The 15017-nt window shown below is 38.2% G+C and overlaps 1 protein-coding gene across 1 annotated transcript in view; it reads right to left on the bottom strand.

Annotated features, from left to right (window-relative positions):
• PCCA (propionyl-CoA carboxylase alpha subunit) overlaps nucleotides 1-15017 on the bottom strand; it is a 569837-nt gene that overhangs the window by 351648 nt on the left and 203172 nt on the right. The window contains exons 10-11 of the mRNA XM_019523836.1: nucleotides 7954-8056; nucleotides 703-797 (exon numbers count right to left, since the gene is read on the bottom strand). Coding sequence (XP_019379381.1) covers nucleotides 703-797; nucleotides 7954-8056 — 198 coding nt within the window. The remainder of the gene's footprint in view (nucleotides 1-702; nucleotides 798-7953; nucleotides 8057-15017) is intronic.

The raw sequence follows: 15017 nt of genomic DNA, 5'->3' as shown, positions 1-15017 counted from the left end.
GGCCAATTCCTTTAGAACTCTAGGGTGGAGATCATCCGGACTGGCTGACTTGAATACGTCCAGCCCCTCCAGAAGCTCCCTAACTAAATCCTCGCTAACCCTTGGCCCAGGTGTGCCTCCCCCAGGGCCCAAGGGGGGCCCAGCAGGGAGGTGGCTGTTCTGGTCCCTACTTAGGAAGATGGAGGCAAAGAAATCATTAAACATGTTGGCTTTGCCGTCTGGTGTGACGACCAAATTTCAAGAAAGGCCTAAAAATAACCTCTTCCTTCCAACCCACTAGCTACCTCATTACTAGTCCAATGGTGCAATTTAGATCATTTGAAACAGAGGAAAAAACAATCAATGGAAAAGAAAACTTATTTTTCTACCACATCACCAACAACAGGTACTGTAAGAAAAGGAAATTTTAAACACAGACTTATCAAATCCTCAGCTTTCCCTTCCCCTTGATTCTAATTTAAATAGGAGTTTTAATTCACTGCCTGGCTCTATCCTCCCAGGAGACAAGACCTGGATCCATAAAACAACCCTACAACGGAAAAACAAAAGTGATCAAATCCCCAAAGACTATCAAACTTAAATGTACTCTTTTATTTATTTTATGTTGTTCTTAATGGAAAGTTGTTCACATATGTACAATATGCAAAACTAGAAGCTTTCTAAAATCCTCACCAAAATATATGATGAAAGATATTTACTTGCCTTGGTGCCTCTTCCACAACCTTCTGATTTCTTCTTTGAATGGAACACTCTCTCTCATTCAGCCACAAAGCATTGCCATGCTTATCTCCCAAAACCTAGAAAAAAAGGTGTTATTAACAAACAAGTGCAAACATCTGGCCATTGACATTCTGCAATAGGAGTATTAGGGGCAAGCAACCTACCTACTTTGAAGACACAGTTTGATGAGTTCATGAAAGGAATCGTATGATGGGACTGCCCGAGACAGAAGGGAACTGGACATGGTGACCAGGAGGTTCCCTTGAGTGCTTTGTTCTTAAATGCCCATATCTGCCTAAATGTTTCCCCAGTCTTCTCCTCCCACATCCAACTTCATACCTTCTTTCATGCTGCTTCCTATCCTTAGGTCATTTTCATTTACAATATCTGCTTCCTCATCTTATGAGTCTCTCCATATAACCTCTTTTGTCTATGCCAATTCTAATGTCTTATCCTTTAAAAATGAAGTACTCCAATGAAAAATGACTAGATAAAAATAGAATCACCGTAACTCATATACCTGTACCTGGTGTGAATACAATTGGTACACCATATTCAGTGATAAGAAGTTTTATTATTTTTTGTGCTTTTCAGCACCACAAAATAAGTACAGCTCTGAGTGCACTTTGCTCATATGCCAACAAAATAATTACAAAGAAAAGTGGGAATAATCCAGGTAGATGAAACAAAACTCTCTGAGTTTTGACTTCAGTAAGACTGTTTATGTGCAAAAAGTTCATCACAGGCTAAACTGTGATAATGGATAAGAATCAGGATACTCGGCAACTCCCAGGAACTCCAGTGAGAGTTCCCACTCCTGCTCACAGCTTATCCAGTTCAGGACAGCAGCACCTGAACTCTAGAAATTCCCATGGAGACTTCTTTAACAGAAGAATAGAGTTGGCATTAAAACTGTTTACATTATTATACAAGACTCAAAGAGCAGAGTATTTTTGCTTTGGTGGGATCCCTCTTCTGAAATCAGTAGGTACTGCTTTTTCTTTCCTTTTGTGACCGTCTCAGACCCTCTCATCAAGGCTGGCCAAAAATAATCCACTGGAGCTTTTTTGGTAGAAACTGTTTTCAATGAAACAAACTTTTTTTTTTTCTGAAAAGTGTGAGCTCACAGTGGAATTTCAAATTTTCATTTGACAAAAAATACAGCAGAAATTGTCAATGGAAAATGACAACAAAGAAGGGATAGAGGGTTGTTTCCACCCATTTATCAAAACTTTCCATGAGGAAAAACAAAACATTTTCATCGTTTTCAACTGTACGTTCTTCTTATAGCAAAATCACTACATTCTTCCCTTTCTTCTACCCAGTTTTGAAACACATGCCACCTCTAGGGAAGTTGTTTATAATACCTCTCATGTTTGCAGTCTGTATCTTATAACTGCCATTGTGCTTTTATCCACAACTGCAGATATGAACATTTAATGCATTCAAGACACAGCTCTTAACTATCAGGCTTAATAGTCTAAGCAAGGAACATCCAAAGCTGGCCTTTTAATTCTATCCAGAAGACAAACAAAACTGAAAAAAGTAATTGTTTTCTAAATGTATTTACCAAAGGAATAATGATCTTTCATTTCTAGTGGGATGAATCAAAACACACCTCTTTAATTAAAAAATACATGTTCCACCTATAGCATTTTTTCCTCAGTGGTAATAAAAGGAAGATATTTATCAAACTATTACTAAAGAATATAGTCTTTTTTGTGAGACTGCAAGATTTGTTTCTTACTAGCATTTGAATTTGCAGACTCCCTTTTACACTAAATAATAAAATATTTATCATGCTTTGTTCCCCTTTTTTTTGGATTTAGCCAAATACAATTTCCAGTGACAGTATTTGGTATTTGGCCAAATACTTTTACAATTAGACACTCAGTTTACCCTTACTTTAAACTCAGGTCCTTCATGTCAGATATTCTGGGAGAACAAGATTCCCAAATCAATGCAAGCCATAAAGTCTATTTGGACTCTTTTTTCCTGTTAATTGTTTTAGCCTTTTCTTATGTTTTACAAAGTGATTGTTTTATAGGTAGACACAGGAAACTCCTTACTTACATTTTTAAGTAACAAGAGTCTTGGAGCTGTGAGAGAATGTTAAAAAAAAGGTCTGTTTAAAACTTACTGTTAAATTAACAAATATTTGGCATTTGGTCCCAAATTGTTTATACATTAAATAGTTTGAAAATAAATCAAAGTCAGTGTCCCACACTGATTTAGAACATGAAGTTTAAACTGTGTATATATCTTTAATATACCTTTACAAGATCAAATTACATGCAACAAAAACAAGATTAATCATTACCTGTGTTACAAATAAAATTATCAAGTATTAAAATAAATGGTGTTTAATATTTGTGTAATTGTTCTATTTATGGAAGCACATTGTCCTTAAAAGTGATACTGCCAATGTTTTTAAAAGATAAAAGTACTTTAATAAGATATAAATAAAGATGGATTGGCTCTAATTCACTAAAAAACTGAAACATTTAATTCAGTCAATCCCTATTTCGAAAGATTTCTTTAATTGCAAGCTTTTGGGTACAAACTCCCTTTGTCAGGCATTGGAGAAAAGATTGTAAAAGTTCTCCTAGGTAGAAATTCATTTGTCCCCAGGAGAACTTTTACCATCTTTTCTCCAATGCCTGACAAAGGGAGTTTGTACCCAAAAGCTTGCAATTAAAGATTTTTTTTGCAAAAATCTTGTTGGTATAATAAAAGATATCTTCTCTACTACAAGTCCTGATTGCTTTTTCCACTGGGCCAATATGGCTACAACCTGGATACCTATTTAGGAAAGCACTTACACACACGTTTAAAGTTATGCATGTGCATAAGTCCTACTGACACAGAGAGCATTCTAGGATTGGTTCTCAAAAATATCAACTGAATTTCTTATTCCATTTTCAGTCTTCTTAAAACTGCCTTGTTTCCCACTTGTGGTGGTAGTTTCTGGGTTTTATGGACATAATGAAACTGACCACATATGTTCACATGCAAAAGTTTTGCATCTATTCCACTGGAAGCAGAATCGAGCCTTAACTTGCTTCTATAAGCAAAAAAAGGGGAAAAATAAGGATGAATAGTTAAAATCTTTGGGTGCTTTTTGTTCATTTGGGGGAAAGAAGATATATGTAAATTGGGGGTATGGGGGTATTTTTTTTATAACATATAAAATCTGACAGTCACTATTACTCTGTTAAGAAACAGCTTATTTTAAGACCCTGATCTTTCCAATATTCATGTATGTGCCTAATTTTAAGCATCTGAAGAATCCCACTAATACCAATGGGACTTCTCACATGTTTAAAATAAAGCAACATGCATGAGAATCTGTAGGATCTGAATCTAGAATGAAACATTACTACATAAAGAGCATTTACCTTCAACTAGACTCTTTTATAGATTTTTAATCTTTGAAAACCTAGCAAGATACCTAATAGCTGAAGTTTTACTATTTTTTTTCTTTTTTTAATCATTTTGGAAACAGAAGAGATGGTATATGATATCAAAGAGAAGAAACAGTGGTTTACAGTTTCAAAAAAAAGTGCTCACTTAGACACATATTAAAAGGACCATATTTTCAGAGGCCTGATAACAGCACTTTAGGAAAAATCAAGCCACTTTCAAGTCCATCAAGCTGAGCACCACAAAAAAGACGGTCAAAATGACTGGTTACTTTTGAAAACTAAGGTATGAATTCCTAGTTGTTTGACCTCTGTGGTGAATTAAGATATAGACTGAAACTTACTGGTTTAGTACACACCTATCCCCAGCCAGTCAAAAGTTAAGGTTTAACTTTCACCCCTAGCAAAATGATGGACAACTTTTCAGAGCCCTGGGCTGGAACAACCCAACTCAGGTATCAGGCAGGCTGGTGTTCCAATGAAGCCACTGCCACAACAGCACCAGTGGCTTTTCCCCATCACTAATTCTCCCCATCCCCCAGCTGCAGGATGGGCACAGCTCTTTGTAGGCTGGCCCCAGGTTATCTCCTCAGCGTTTGGCTCCAGCCTAGGTGCAGGCAAAGCTTCCCACAGCCAAAATGCCACCAAAACCCCCAGCTCTGTGGACCGGATTCAGCAGATAAGCTGTTGCCACCGCCCCCTGCCCTAGCAAATTTATTATTTGCCCATTTCCCTGATACTACAGTGAATCTGTGGTTAGGTAGAAGTTTTAAATGAAAAAAAGATCATAATCAGGTCACATCATGCATGTGACTGGACATATTCAGCTGTGTCAAAGGGGCTGAATATTGTTCTCTTACCAAGCACTCCCCATAATCAGCAGGAACTTTTGGTTTTTTTATATTAAGTATTGAGCTGCTGTCAGAGTATCTCAATCTCTCCTTAAAAAAATCATGTGACAAATTATAAAGAATTTGTATTTTGGACTGGAAAAGTAAGTGAAACTTCTGTTAAGGAAATTGACATGCTCATTATAGATTTCTTGTCAGAAAAGATTAAGTCAGGGTTACTTGTACCCAGTTAATTCCTTCAAGTATGACATGAAAAAATATACTCAAAATATTAAAAAGGCAAGCCTCTCTAACAAAACCTTTTTCTTTGTGAAACAGATGTTGTTTGGCATCAGCCGTTTTATTTTGGTTTATAGGATGTCTAGTGATACAACACATTGGAAAAGAATGTCAAGTAAATGATTTCCTAGGCCTAAAAGCACCTGCTTGGGCCCTTGGAGGGTTGGAACTTTGGTTTTTCAAAATTTTAACATGAAAAGTCTCAATTAAAAATTAGTAATAGTGAAACATCTTTATACTCTTTTGCTTAGAGTATTAAGCAACCTAACAGAAACTTACTCAATTTTGGTTTGGGTTGTGCACAAAACTCTGATTTGATTGTGTAAACCATGTACTCTGTGCCCAATATTTTGTAAGCTGAAATAATAAATCCACATACAAATGATTTAATTCCAGGAACATTTTATAAATTAATCCAAAAACAGGCATGATGTGATACCTACTCTTCCCCTGTACATAGTTAGAGGAATGTTCTAGGGCGTTATTTTACATGGATATGTTTCTGTTCCCATATCAAATTGGCTGCAATATAAACAAACCCTGTGAGAACAATCACTTTACTTTCCTTTATAAAAATAAATACATAAGACTACTTTAAAATGTAAAGAAATTCCCTGAAGAACATCTAAAGGTCATTGTTTTTTAAAAAGAACTTTAATATGAAAATGTAAATAAATGTAGAAGTTTCTCAAACTGTGTAAGATCTGTACTTTATCTTTTTAGTTTTAATTCATTCTACATACGTATCTGATAGTACTAACATAATATAAATCAAGGACTGGGAAGTATACACAGTGAAGGCCAATAACATTCTTTAATATACTTAAAACTATACTTTTTAGTACAATATTCAAGCATCATAAAAGTGCCAATATAGTTGTGACTAGGCCTCCAGTCTTAAAAGCTCTGTTCTTAATCATCCAAAACTTTTTTAATATATATTTTTTTGTTCTTGTGTAAGTGCCAAAGGAAACTGTTTTGGAAAAAGTTGTAATACTGTTAATCTGGAGGACAGCGAGACAGGGGATTTTTTTGTTTTATTTTTTATTTGAACACTAGAGTTGTTTTCTCTTAGTTAAAACATAATTCCTTCTTTGTGGTTATACATCTAAATCACAGATTTTGTTTTAAAGTTTCAGATTCAGTGAAGTGCTTTAAGAAGATTCGTAACTCTCACATGAATAAAACTTGTATTTAACTTTGAAAGGAACTGCTTATAATACTCATAGCGTTCATCAAAATAGCTCCATTTGCTTCAAGGGAGCTATACCAATTTATACCAGCTGGGGAACTGGCCCAAGATCAGAATTAATCTTCTTTAACAACTAAGCTACCCAACTAAAATGAAACTTCTGTACACTGTGAGTAATGAGCCTACACATAACTCATATCTTAAATGGTGCAACTGATCCCAAAGCGAAGATAAGCACATTATTTAATTATACACCTCAGACATTACAACACAAACAAGACCCTCATTTAGTTTTTCTATGTTGGTTTCTTCCTAATGTATCTAAAGGAAGCAAGCAACCCCTCTCTAGCCAAACAAGGAAAGGTTAACTGAGCTCTGAAAGAAGTCTGGTCTAACCCACCTTAGCATTAAAAATGCTCCAAGTGTGATGTGAACAGGAAAACAAAGGAGAAAAAATAGAGGCAAACAGGTTTTTAAGGCAAACAGGTTTTTAAGGTTCAGAAGAGAAGCCAGGCTTACACCCCTCTTTTAACCGTATTTTCACTCAGCCAGGTGGAAGATTATGGTATGAGGGGTATACTATTGTAATATTGCCAGAGGAGGCAGCTAAAAAGATGCAGTTGAATAGCACATATCACAGCCACCTTAGACACAAACTCCCTCCAGCGTCTGAACTCTCCAATTTTAGATTTAGAATAGACTCCCACAGATTTCTTACCACCCACCACCAGGCTGCCTATCACAAGGGGCATCTATCTATTACCTGGGGCATCCACCAGAATCTATTCTAACATGTTGCTCGAGAAAACAACTAAAATCCAAGCCACAGTCTCTGAGTCCCCTGGCAGATATTAATTTAAACACACAATGGGATCTGTGGAATTTTATCCAGATCCCAAAAACTGTGTTATGTGCCATACCAGATATTCAAGATCCAGGACTTTTAAAGCTACACCATGAGGCCCAATGTCAGGGATGGGTCACAGCCAGCTTTAAACTTGCCAATGCTGAACCCAGCTTGAAACGTCACCAGAGCTGCCCCCTGCAATGGAAAATTAAAACCAACTGTTCAGCCCAGCACTAGGGCTGTCTGATCTCGCTTTAAATGTCCTCCTGTAGGAGGTGGGGGAGGAGGGTGAGAGAGGCTGATGGGCTCCTTCCATACCAGCAAATTTAAAGCCCCTCTTGTCAGTCATGGATCAGGTTTTAATATGTCACATTATCACATTAAAGCACCATCCAAACCAGCCACAAAGAGCACCTAGGTAGAACATGTGGCATGTTACAGCTCATCATGTGATTAACATCTTAAACCATCCAGTAAATATGTCTGCCAGGCACCTTAGAAACAGAACAGAGTTTGATATCCCTAACATCCTTACAGTCATAACAAATATGAACATGCTTATAGTTATAATGCATCTTTAGTCACACTGCAACCCCAAAAGGTTCAATCATTTCAGGTCTTACCCACGAAAATGGAACAAACCTGGATTTCTATGTGGCGAGGGTTATCAATGAACTTTTCTATCAACAGTCTATCATCACCAAAACTTGAAGCTGCTTCTTGAGAAGAAAACCTAAAACCTTCCCTTGAAAAAAGAAACAAAGAAAAAATAGGTTGGCAAAAAAGAAAATTAAGTCTGCTAGGACCTGAATCACTGGGAGTTTTGCTATTCACTTACATTATACTATCAGTGTAAGCATTTTTGTGTCTCAACATAAATGCTATTTTCACAAAGCATGAATTAATTCCTGTAACAAACAGATTTTACTTTTTGTGTTTTTTCTTGAAAAGACAGATGAAAAGTAAAAGAATCAATAAAGGGAACTCCAGATGCATTTAATATATTTCAGAATTTTTCAGACAATTAGACAATTTTGAATAATGATTATTTACATTATTATTCAGTTAAAATAATCCAATAAATTTAAAAAATAACAGTTACAGAACTTTATGTTTGGCAACAGTAAAGCCCACCACTAATTGTTGTGATTCATAGTATCTCAATAACAGCCAAGGTTAGTTATATATAAAGTAGGTTAAAGGACCAATTTCAGGTGCTTTCCTCTGTACCTTGTAAACTCAACAGCTACATACATACATACAACAGCTTCCAACATAGCACTGTGTTTCTCAATATATACAACTACACCCATTGCTCTTATATTCATTCCCCCCCTGCCAATCTACATGAGAGCTGGGCCTTACTTTGCACACTCCTTTATCAGATTTTCCCTCTTGCCTCCATTTACTCTTTCATAAACAACCATTTGAATTTCATTTGTTTGGTTAATCAGATACCATAAACACTGGTTTTGCTTTCAGTGATAGAACATTTACCACTGTGGGTCATAACTTATGTCTGTATGGGAAACTTACCATCTCTAGGTTATGGACAGAAATAACACATAAACCAGTATACATGATCAGAAACTGGTTCAAATCTGTGACAACAGAAGTTCAGTGCACATAAACCTCAGGGTAGCAGGCTAGCCTTGACCCAAGCTGTCTGCTCCACCCGATAAGGGAAGTGTGCTCTAGCACCCCCCTGGCTTCTGGCCTAAGCCACTGCAGGCATGTGGCTGCATTTCGAGAATCAGAAGTGAATGTCTGTTCACTTGCTTATCAGTTCAATCTACACTACAAATCTAAATAGGTTAGACTAAACTGCAAAGATTGAACTGATTCAACCTCAAGCTTTCTGACTATCTGAACTTAGCCCTAATGACAGCACCTTTAAGCACACAGCACTGCTCTGGGAAAGCAGCTTCCTAAATAGGAAGCAGGGGTAGCTGTCTGTGTGGAATGCCTTCAGCAGGCAAATTAACACAGCTGAATGACAATGTGCCAACACTCACACAGCCAAGGCTATTCTGCTTCCATTTAGGAAAAAATTGCCCACGGAGTACTTAGGAACACACCTCAACTGGGGATGCTAAGTACTGGTGCAAATGTAGCCAGGAAGTGGCACCTAAGTTTAAATCAAATTTGCACAGGGAAGATTGCCTATGATGCAGAGGTCCCAACAGGCAGCATGAAGCTTTCTACATGTTCACCTGGCAGAAAATGGTTCTCCACTAGCCCCAAATAGATCAGTAAAGGGGGAAGGTTTGGATAGAACCACAGTATTGTTATGTATGGAAATGTGGTAGTTTTACCAAATGCAGGGGTGCGACATGGCAAAACTCCTGGTATAGTGGAATCTGGAAGAGCAGTCATGGAAGGACTATGCTTTAGTATACCCTCAGTTCCTCTCCCAGTTAAGGCTGCTTGGAAATCTTGTGTCCTCCACACCAATGCCCTGAACGAAACCCACACAGCATTTTTTCTGAGTTTGGGATAAATGAATCTGGCCTTGCATTGTGCATAAAAATGAGAATATTTAATATCCTCCTCCTAGATTTCTGGATTTAGCTAATGTTTGCTTTGTAATTTAAGTAGATGTGAATTTGTTTAATGTGCATTTGGTGGTTTCCTTCAGCCAGCCTTTTTATTTGTTTAAGTTAATACATTAAATTACTTATTCAAGAGAAGGGTGGACTTTAGGTGTAGGGTGTATCCATTCTCCATAGTTATGTACCACCATTGACCCAACTTAGGGAAAAAAACACAAAGATACATACACACGTGAACAGATACACCTGCAGGTATTAGAACAAGTTTAGAGTTATTTTAACTCTTAAATCAAAGGTTTTGTTTCTTTTGGTAAACATTCTATCAGAAAACGTTATACACAATTGATTGACTACTATATTTTTCCTTCACTGAAGCATGTGCTAATTAAAAAATCCAGACTGCAATGCTTGTTAAAAAAAAAAAAATCAATATGTCTAATTACCTAATCTATACATCTGTAAAACCTAAAAATATGTGATTTTCTCAATTAAGTATTCTGATCTTACTGACACAGTTGTATTTGTGTTTGCACCCATGGTGTGATAATATGATAAATGAATTTCACTCATTTTAAAAAGCAACTAAAAGACGTTTTCAGATCACATCCACATAAACTAAACTAGAGTTTGGATGAAAGCCCTTTAAAGAAAAAATGGAGCACACCAGATGGCATTTGTATTTTAATCATTCCTCTTCTTTGATTCTGCCCTAAACCAGTGATAGAGCAAAGCATTGGGAGGTATGGTCTCAGAACCACATCAGAGCGGAGGTTGGTTTGAGATGGCAGAACCTGGAGGTTGCCTTTGCAAATCTCCATTGCTGACAGAACTATGTCCTAGGCTATGAAGAAGGTGCTTCAGTGTGCCCTTTCCACCTACAAAAATTGCCAAGAAATATAACTTTAAATAAATGCACATGGGAATCCTCCAATTCACTGTCGGCTGACTTGTAACGGAATGATACAGGACCACTGTACACCTCCAGTACAGAGCTGAGCCTCTCTACTATTACTCTAGTAAACTAAGGTACTGGAGAAAAATGTGACATTATATTCTTCAATAATAAAATCTAAACTACATGCCAATTAATGAGAAAAAATTAAAATAATAGCCCTGACATTGTACGGACACTACAAAGAGATTTTCTGTCCAATTCTGTGTTCTCTGAAAACCTAATCCAAAATCTTAAAAGGAGGTCTAGTTAAAAATAAAAGCCTGGTAACCATTAATACAATGGAATATTTCTAAAATGGTGACTAATACAGTGCTCTAATAAATTTCTAATGAATATTAAAATGTTTTAAAAATCTATATTACAATGAAACAGACACCAAAAGTGATGTCGCTATTTCAGCCTGCTAGCAAATTTATTTTAAATACTTCCATAATTTTTCATGATAGTCATGGTATGTATACTATATAAATCACTAGCTTCATATTTCTATAATTTCCATCAGAGTAATCAAATTATAAAAAGAAAAATAGCTGCGTTTATTTTTCCCCTTACGAAAATGGAATTTCATGAATATTGTTGACTTTCTCTATTCTAGTATTTTTTTCCAAATAACTAATATCCAATAACTAATATCCAATATAATTTATGATTATGCCTTATTTCAAGGCATTGATTGATCCTTAATTAGTAAGAATCTACCCCAATTGAGGAGGCAAGCAGCCAGTTTCATGGGCAGATCATGGGGCTGGCTGCCACGTTCATAGGCTTACTGCAGCAGAAGTCCCCTATTTTTTGATTGGCCAAGGACCCCCGGTGGCCTTACCACGCACCACTGGTGGGCCGTGAGGGCTGTACATCATGTGGTCCCTCCCCCTCACCACTGATTGGTGGAGGGACAGGTCCACACAGCAAGCAGCACTCTCAGCCAATCAGGGGTAGGGGTGACAGCCATCTTCCCTGGTCCCCTTTATGTCAGCAGCTCCTTTCCCCTTTACCCCTTCCCATCCAGCGGCCGCACTGCTGGGCTGCAGTGGCCATGAAGACTTCCACTCCCACTGGGGACCCAGCATTTTATTTTTAATAAGTTTTTTTGTCCATGGATTTTGTGAACATTGCCCAATTTCACAATTTCCATGAAATCATGATTTGAGGAGGTCCCTATTAATTAGATGCAATTTCATGTTTTCAGCCAGAATTACAAAATTACAGGATGCAGGGACTGAATAAAAGAAAGCTCCCAATAATACTGTTTGTCATAGTCCTTTCTTCACTGCTATAAAAGGCCCCACTTACAGTTAAGGCATGATTAACTGGTTCTTTATGTCTTAAAGTGGTCACCTAGCCACATGTTCAATCAATTAATGGCATAATAAAAAGAGGAATAAGCTACAAAGTTATGCCACAAAATACATGAAATAACTTTGTACCTACTTCCTATCACACCATTGATTGAACACATGGCCAAAGGACCCCTGTGGCTGGGAGCTCCATCACCTGATCAGAGCTTCCAGCTAAGGGGGAGGAGGGAGCATGTGAACTCGAGCCTGGGAGCTCCCAGATGACACTGGCTCCCAGCCACAGAAGCACATGCCCCTGCAGCGGGGAGCCCCATCAATAGACATGGCTCCCAGCAGCAGTTAACTCGGCAGCCCAGCCATGGCGGCACTCAAGGTATCCCGCAGCCATGAGACCACAACTGATGCGGTGTCCCAGTTCCAGAGGCGCTCCAGGTAGGAGGTGACAGACTCTATGGATAGGGGGAGAGTAGCAGTTATGATGTACCCTGACCTTAGCAAGGCTTTTGACACCATCTCTGATGACATTCTCATTAACGGACTATGGAAATACAGTCTAGATGAAAGTACTGTAAGATGAATACAAAACTGGTTGGATCATTGTGCTCAACAAGTAGTCATAAATAGCTCAGTCTAGCTGGGAGGAGGTATCAAGTGGAGTCTGAGGTCTGTCCTGGGTCTGGCATTGTTTAACATTGGGGTTTTCAGCCTTTCTGGGTCAGTGTACCCACGATGGCCAGTTGAGAAGGAAGGAGTCCCCCGGCGGCCAGTTGACGAGCGGGGAGGGGGGTCCCCCATCAGCCAATTAGCAACCAGGAAGGAGGGGTCCCCTAGCAGTCAGTTGATAAGCAGGTGGGGTGGGTTCCCTAGCAGTCGATCGGTGACTGGGAGGTACAAGTGGTCTCCCGCAGCCAGTCAGCAAGGATGCCAGCAGCATGGTGATGGAAGCAGTGCTGGTGGCATGGCGGTGGCAGAAGTACCAGCAGTGGAAGTGCCAGCGGTGCAGCAGCAATGAAAGTGCCAGCAGTGGCACACACTGCCGAGTACCCCTTGAGGCCATCCCAAGTACCCCCAGGGGTACATATACCCCCTGGTTGAAAACCCCTGGTTTAACGTATTCATTAATGATTTGGATGATGAGATTACGTACATGCTTAGCAAATTTGCAGATGACATCAAGTTGGATGGACCTGTAGGTGCACTGAAGGGTAGGGCTAGGATCAAGAATGACTTGGATGAACTGAAGAAATGGTCTGAAATCAATCAGATGAGAGTCAACAAAGAGAAGTGCAAAGTCCTGCATTTGGAATGGAGTAACTGCACGCACAAATACAGACTGAGGAATGAGTAGTTAGGTTGCAGTACTACAGAGAAAGACCTGAGGGTTACAGTGGACCATAGGCTGAATATGAGCCAACAGCATACTCCCGTTTAAAAAAAAAAAGCCAACAGCATACTAGATTCTATTAACAGGAGAGTCTCTTACTAATCAAGGGAATTGATTATTCTGCTCTATTCGGCACTAATGAGTCCTCACCTGGAGTACTATGTAAACCAAATTGATGATAATTTTTTGTCCCTCACAACTTGGGCTGCATTGAAAACAGAATGCTAAAGAAGATAAATAAAAAAACCTCTCATTTCTTGCCTATGCTACTTGCTTTGAAAATCGGAGCCAATGTATATCAGCGACGTTTATATGAACAAGAAAATCAAATGAAAATAGAGCAAAAGCTCTGTTATCCAGCACCCATGGGGAATGGCGGGTGCTGAATAACCAAATAGGCCTGTTACCGGAGAGGCATCTTTGCTTGGTAGGGTCGCCGCCCCTCCTGCCACATCCAGTGCACCAGACTTTCACTCCCTGGTGTCAGTGCCAGGGGACAGGGAGGGAGGCCCCACATAGGCTGCTTTGTCCCAGGCCATGGCCTGAAGTCTAAGTCGACCAGCATGCCAGTTAATAAAGTGCTGGATAACACAGCTTTTACTGTACTTTACAGTATTTCTTAGACAAGGCAAGCAAACTACAAAAAATTTTTTCACAATCTAGTTGTCATTCATAATTAATGTTCACTACAAAATAAACTGAAATCTCCCTCTTCTAATTTGAGAATTAGAAATATAATCTTCCTAATATAAAATTTTCCTAATATAGAATTTTCCCCCAATTCTTAATCTCAATTTACCTCTCTGATTGTGCAAAACACTTAGCCAACTTAAGTAAAGTTCACCTTCACTGCTTCCTAGTTGCAAATTTTGTGCATGAATATTTTCTTAATTAGATCAATATCGCAAAAGCAGTTTTTCTGTAAATTATACTTTTTTCCCCTCAAAAACTAGGTGTTTTTGATCTACACTTTCTTTAATGTAAGGAAACTTTGCAAAGACAAGGGAAATGTAACACTATCAAAACAAGGCATATTTCATAAACGAGGCAAATATTACTAATTTTTGGTACTATTACAACTTCATCATTAAGATAAACTAGAATATCCCAGACTAGACTCTGTTAACATCAGCAAGAGAGGCCCTCTCACAAACACAAAACTTGCCTTTTCTTTTAAACAATTTAGAAAGCATCATTCTATATTAGTTTTCATTTTTAAATAACTTACCTTTTTATGATTGCTGAACCAAATCAACAGTTTAGCTGATTTAGTACAACAGCAGGTACAGACATTTACTCTCCCAGGAGAAACTGTTCTGGGCTGATTTAACCCTGGTTGTTCCCAGGTCATTTTTCTTCTGGAGTGCCCAATTTTATTTTGAGAGGAAAAGCCAAAACATCTGGATTTTCGTGAACATTGCCAAATTTCACAATTTCCATGAAATTGTGATTTATTTCATAGATTTCATAGACATTACGGCTGAAAGGGACCTCGGAAGATCATCAAGTCCAGCCCC

This window comes from Gavialis gangeticus, unplaced genomic scaffold, assembly GCF_001723915.1.
Source record: "Gavialis gangeticus isolate Ggan-Ray unplaced genomic scaffold, GavGan_comp1, whole genome shotgun sequence".
Lineage (NCBI taxonomy): Eukaryota > Metazoa > Chordata > Crocodylia > Gavialidae > Gavialis > Gavialis gangeticus.
Note: the sequence above shows the minus strand (reverse complement) of the source record. Positions and strands in the feature narration are given on the sequence as shown.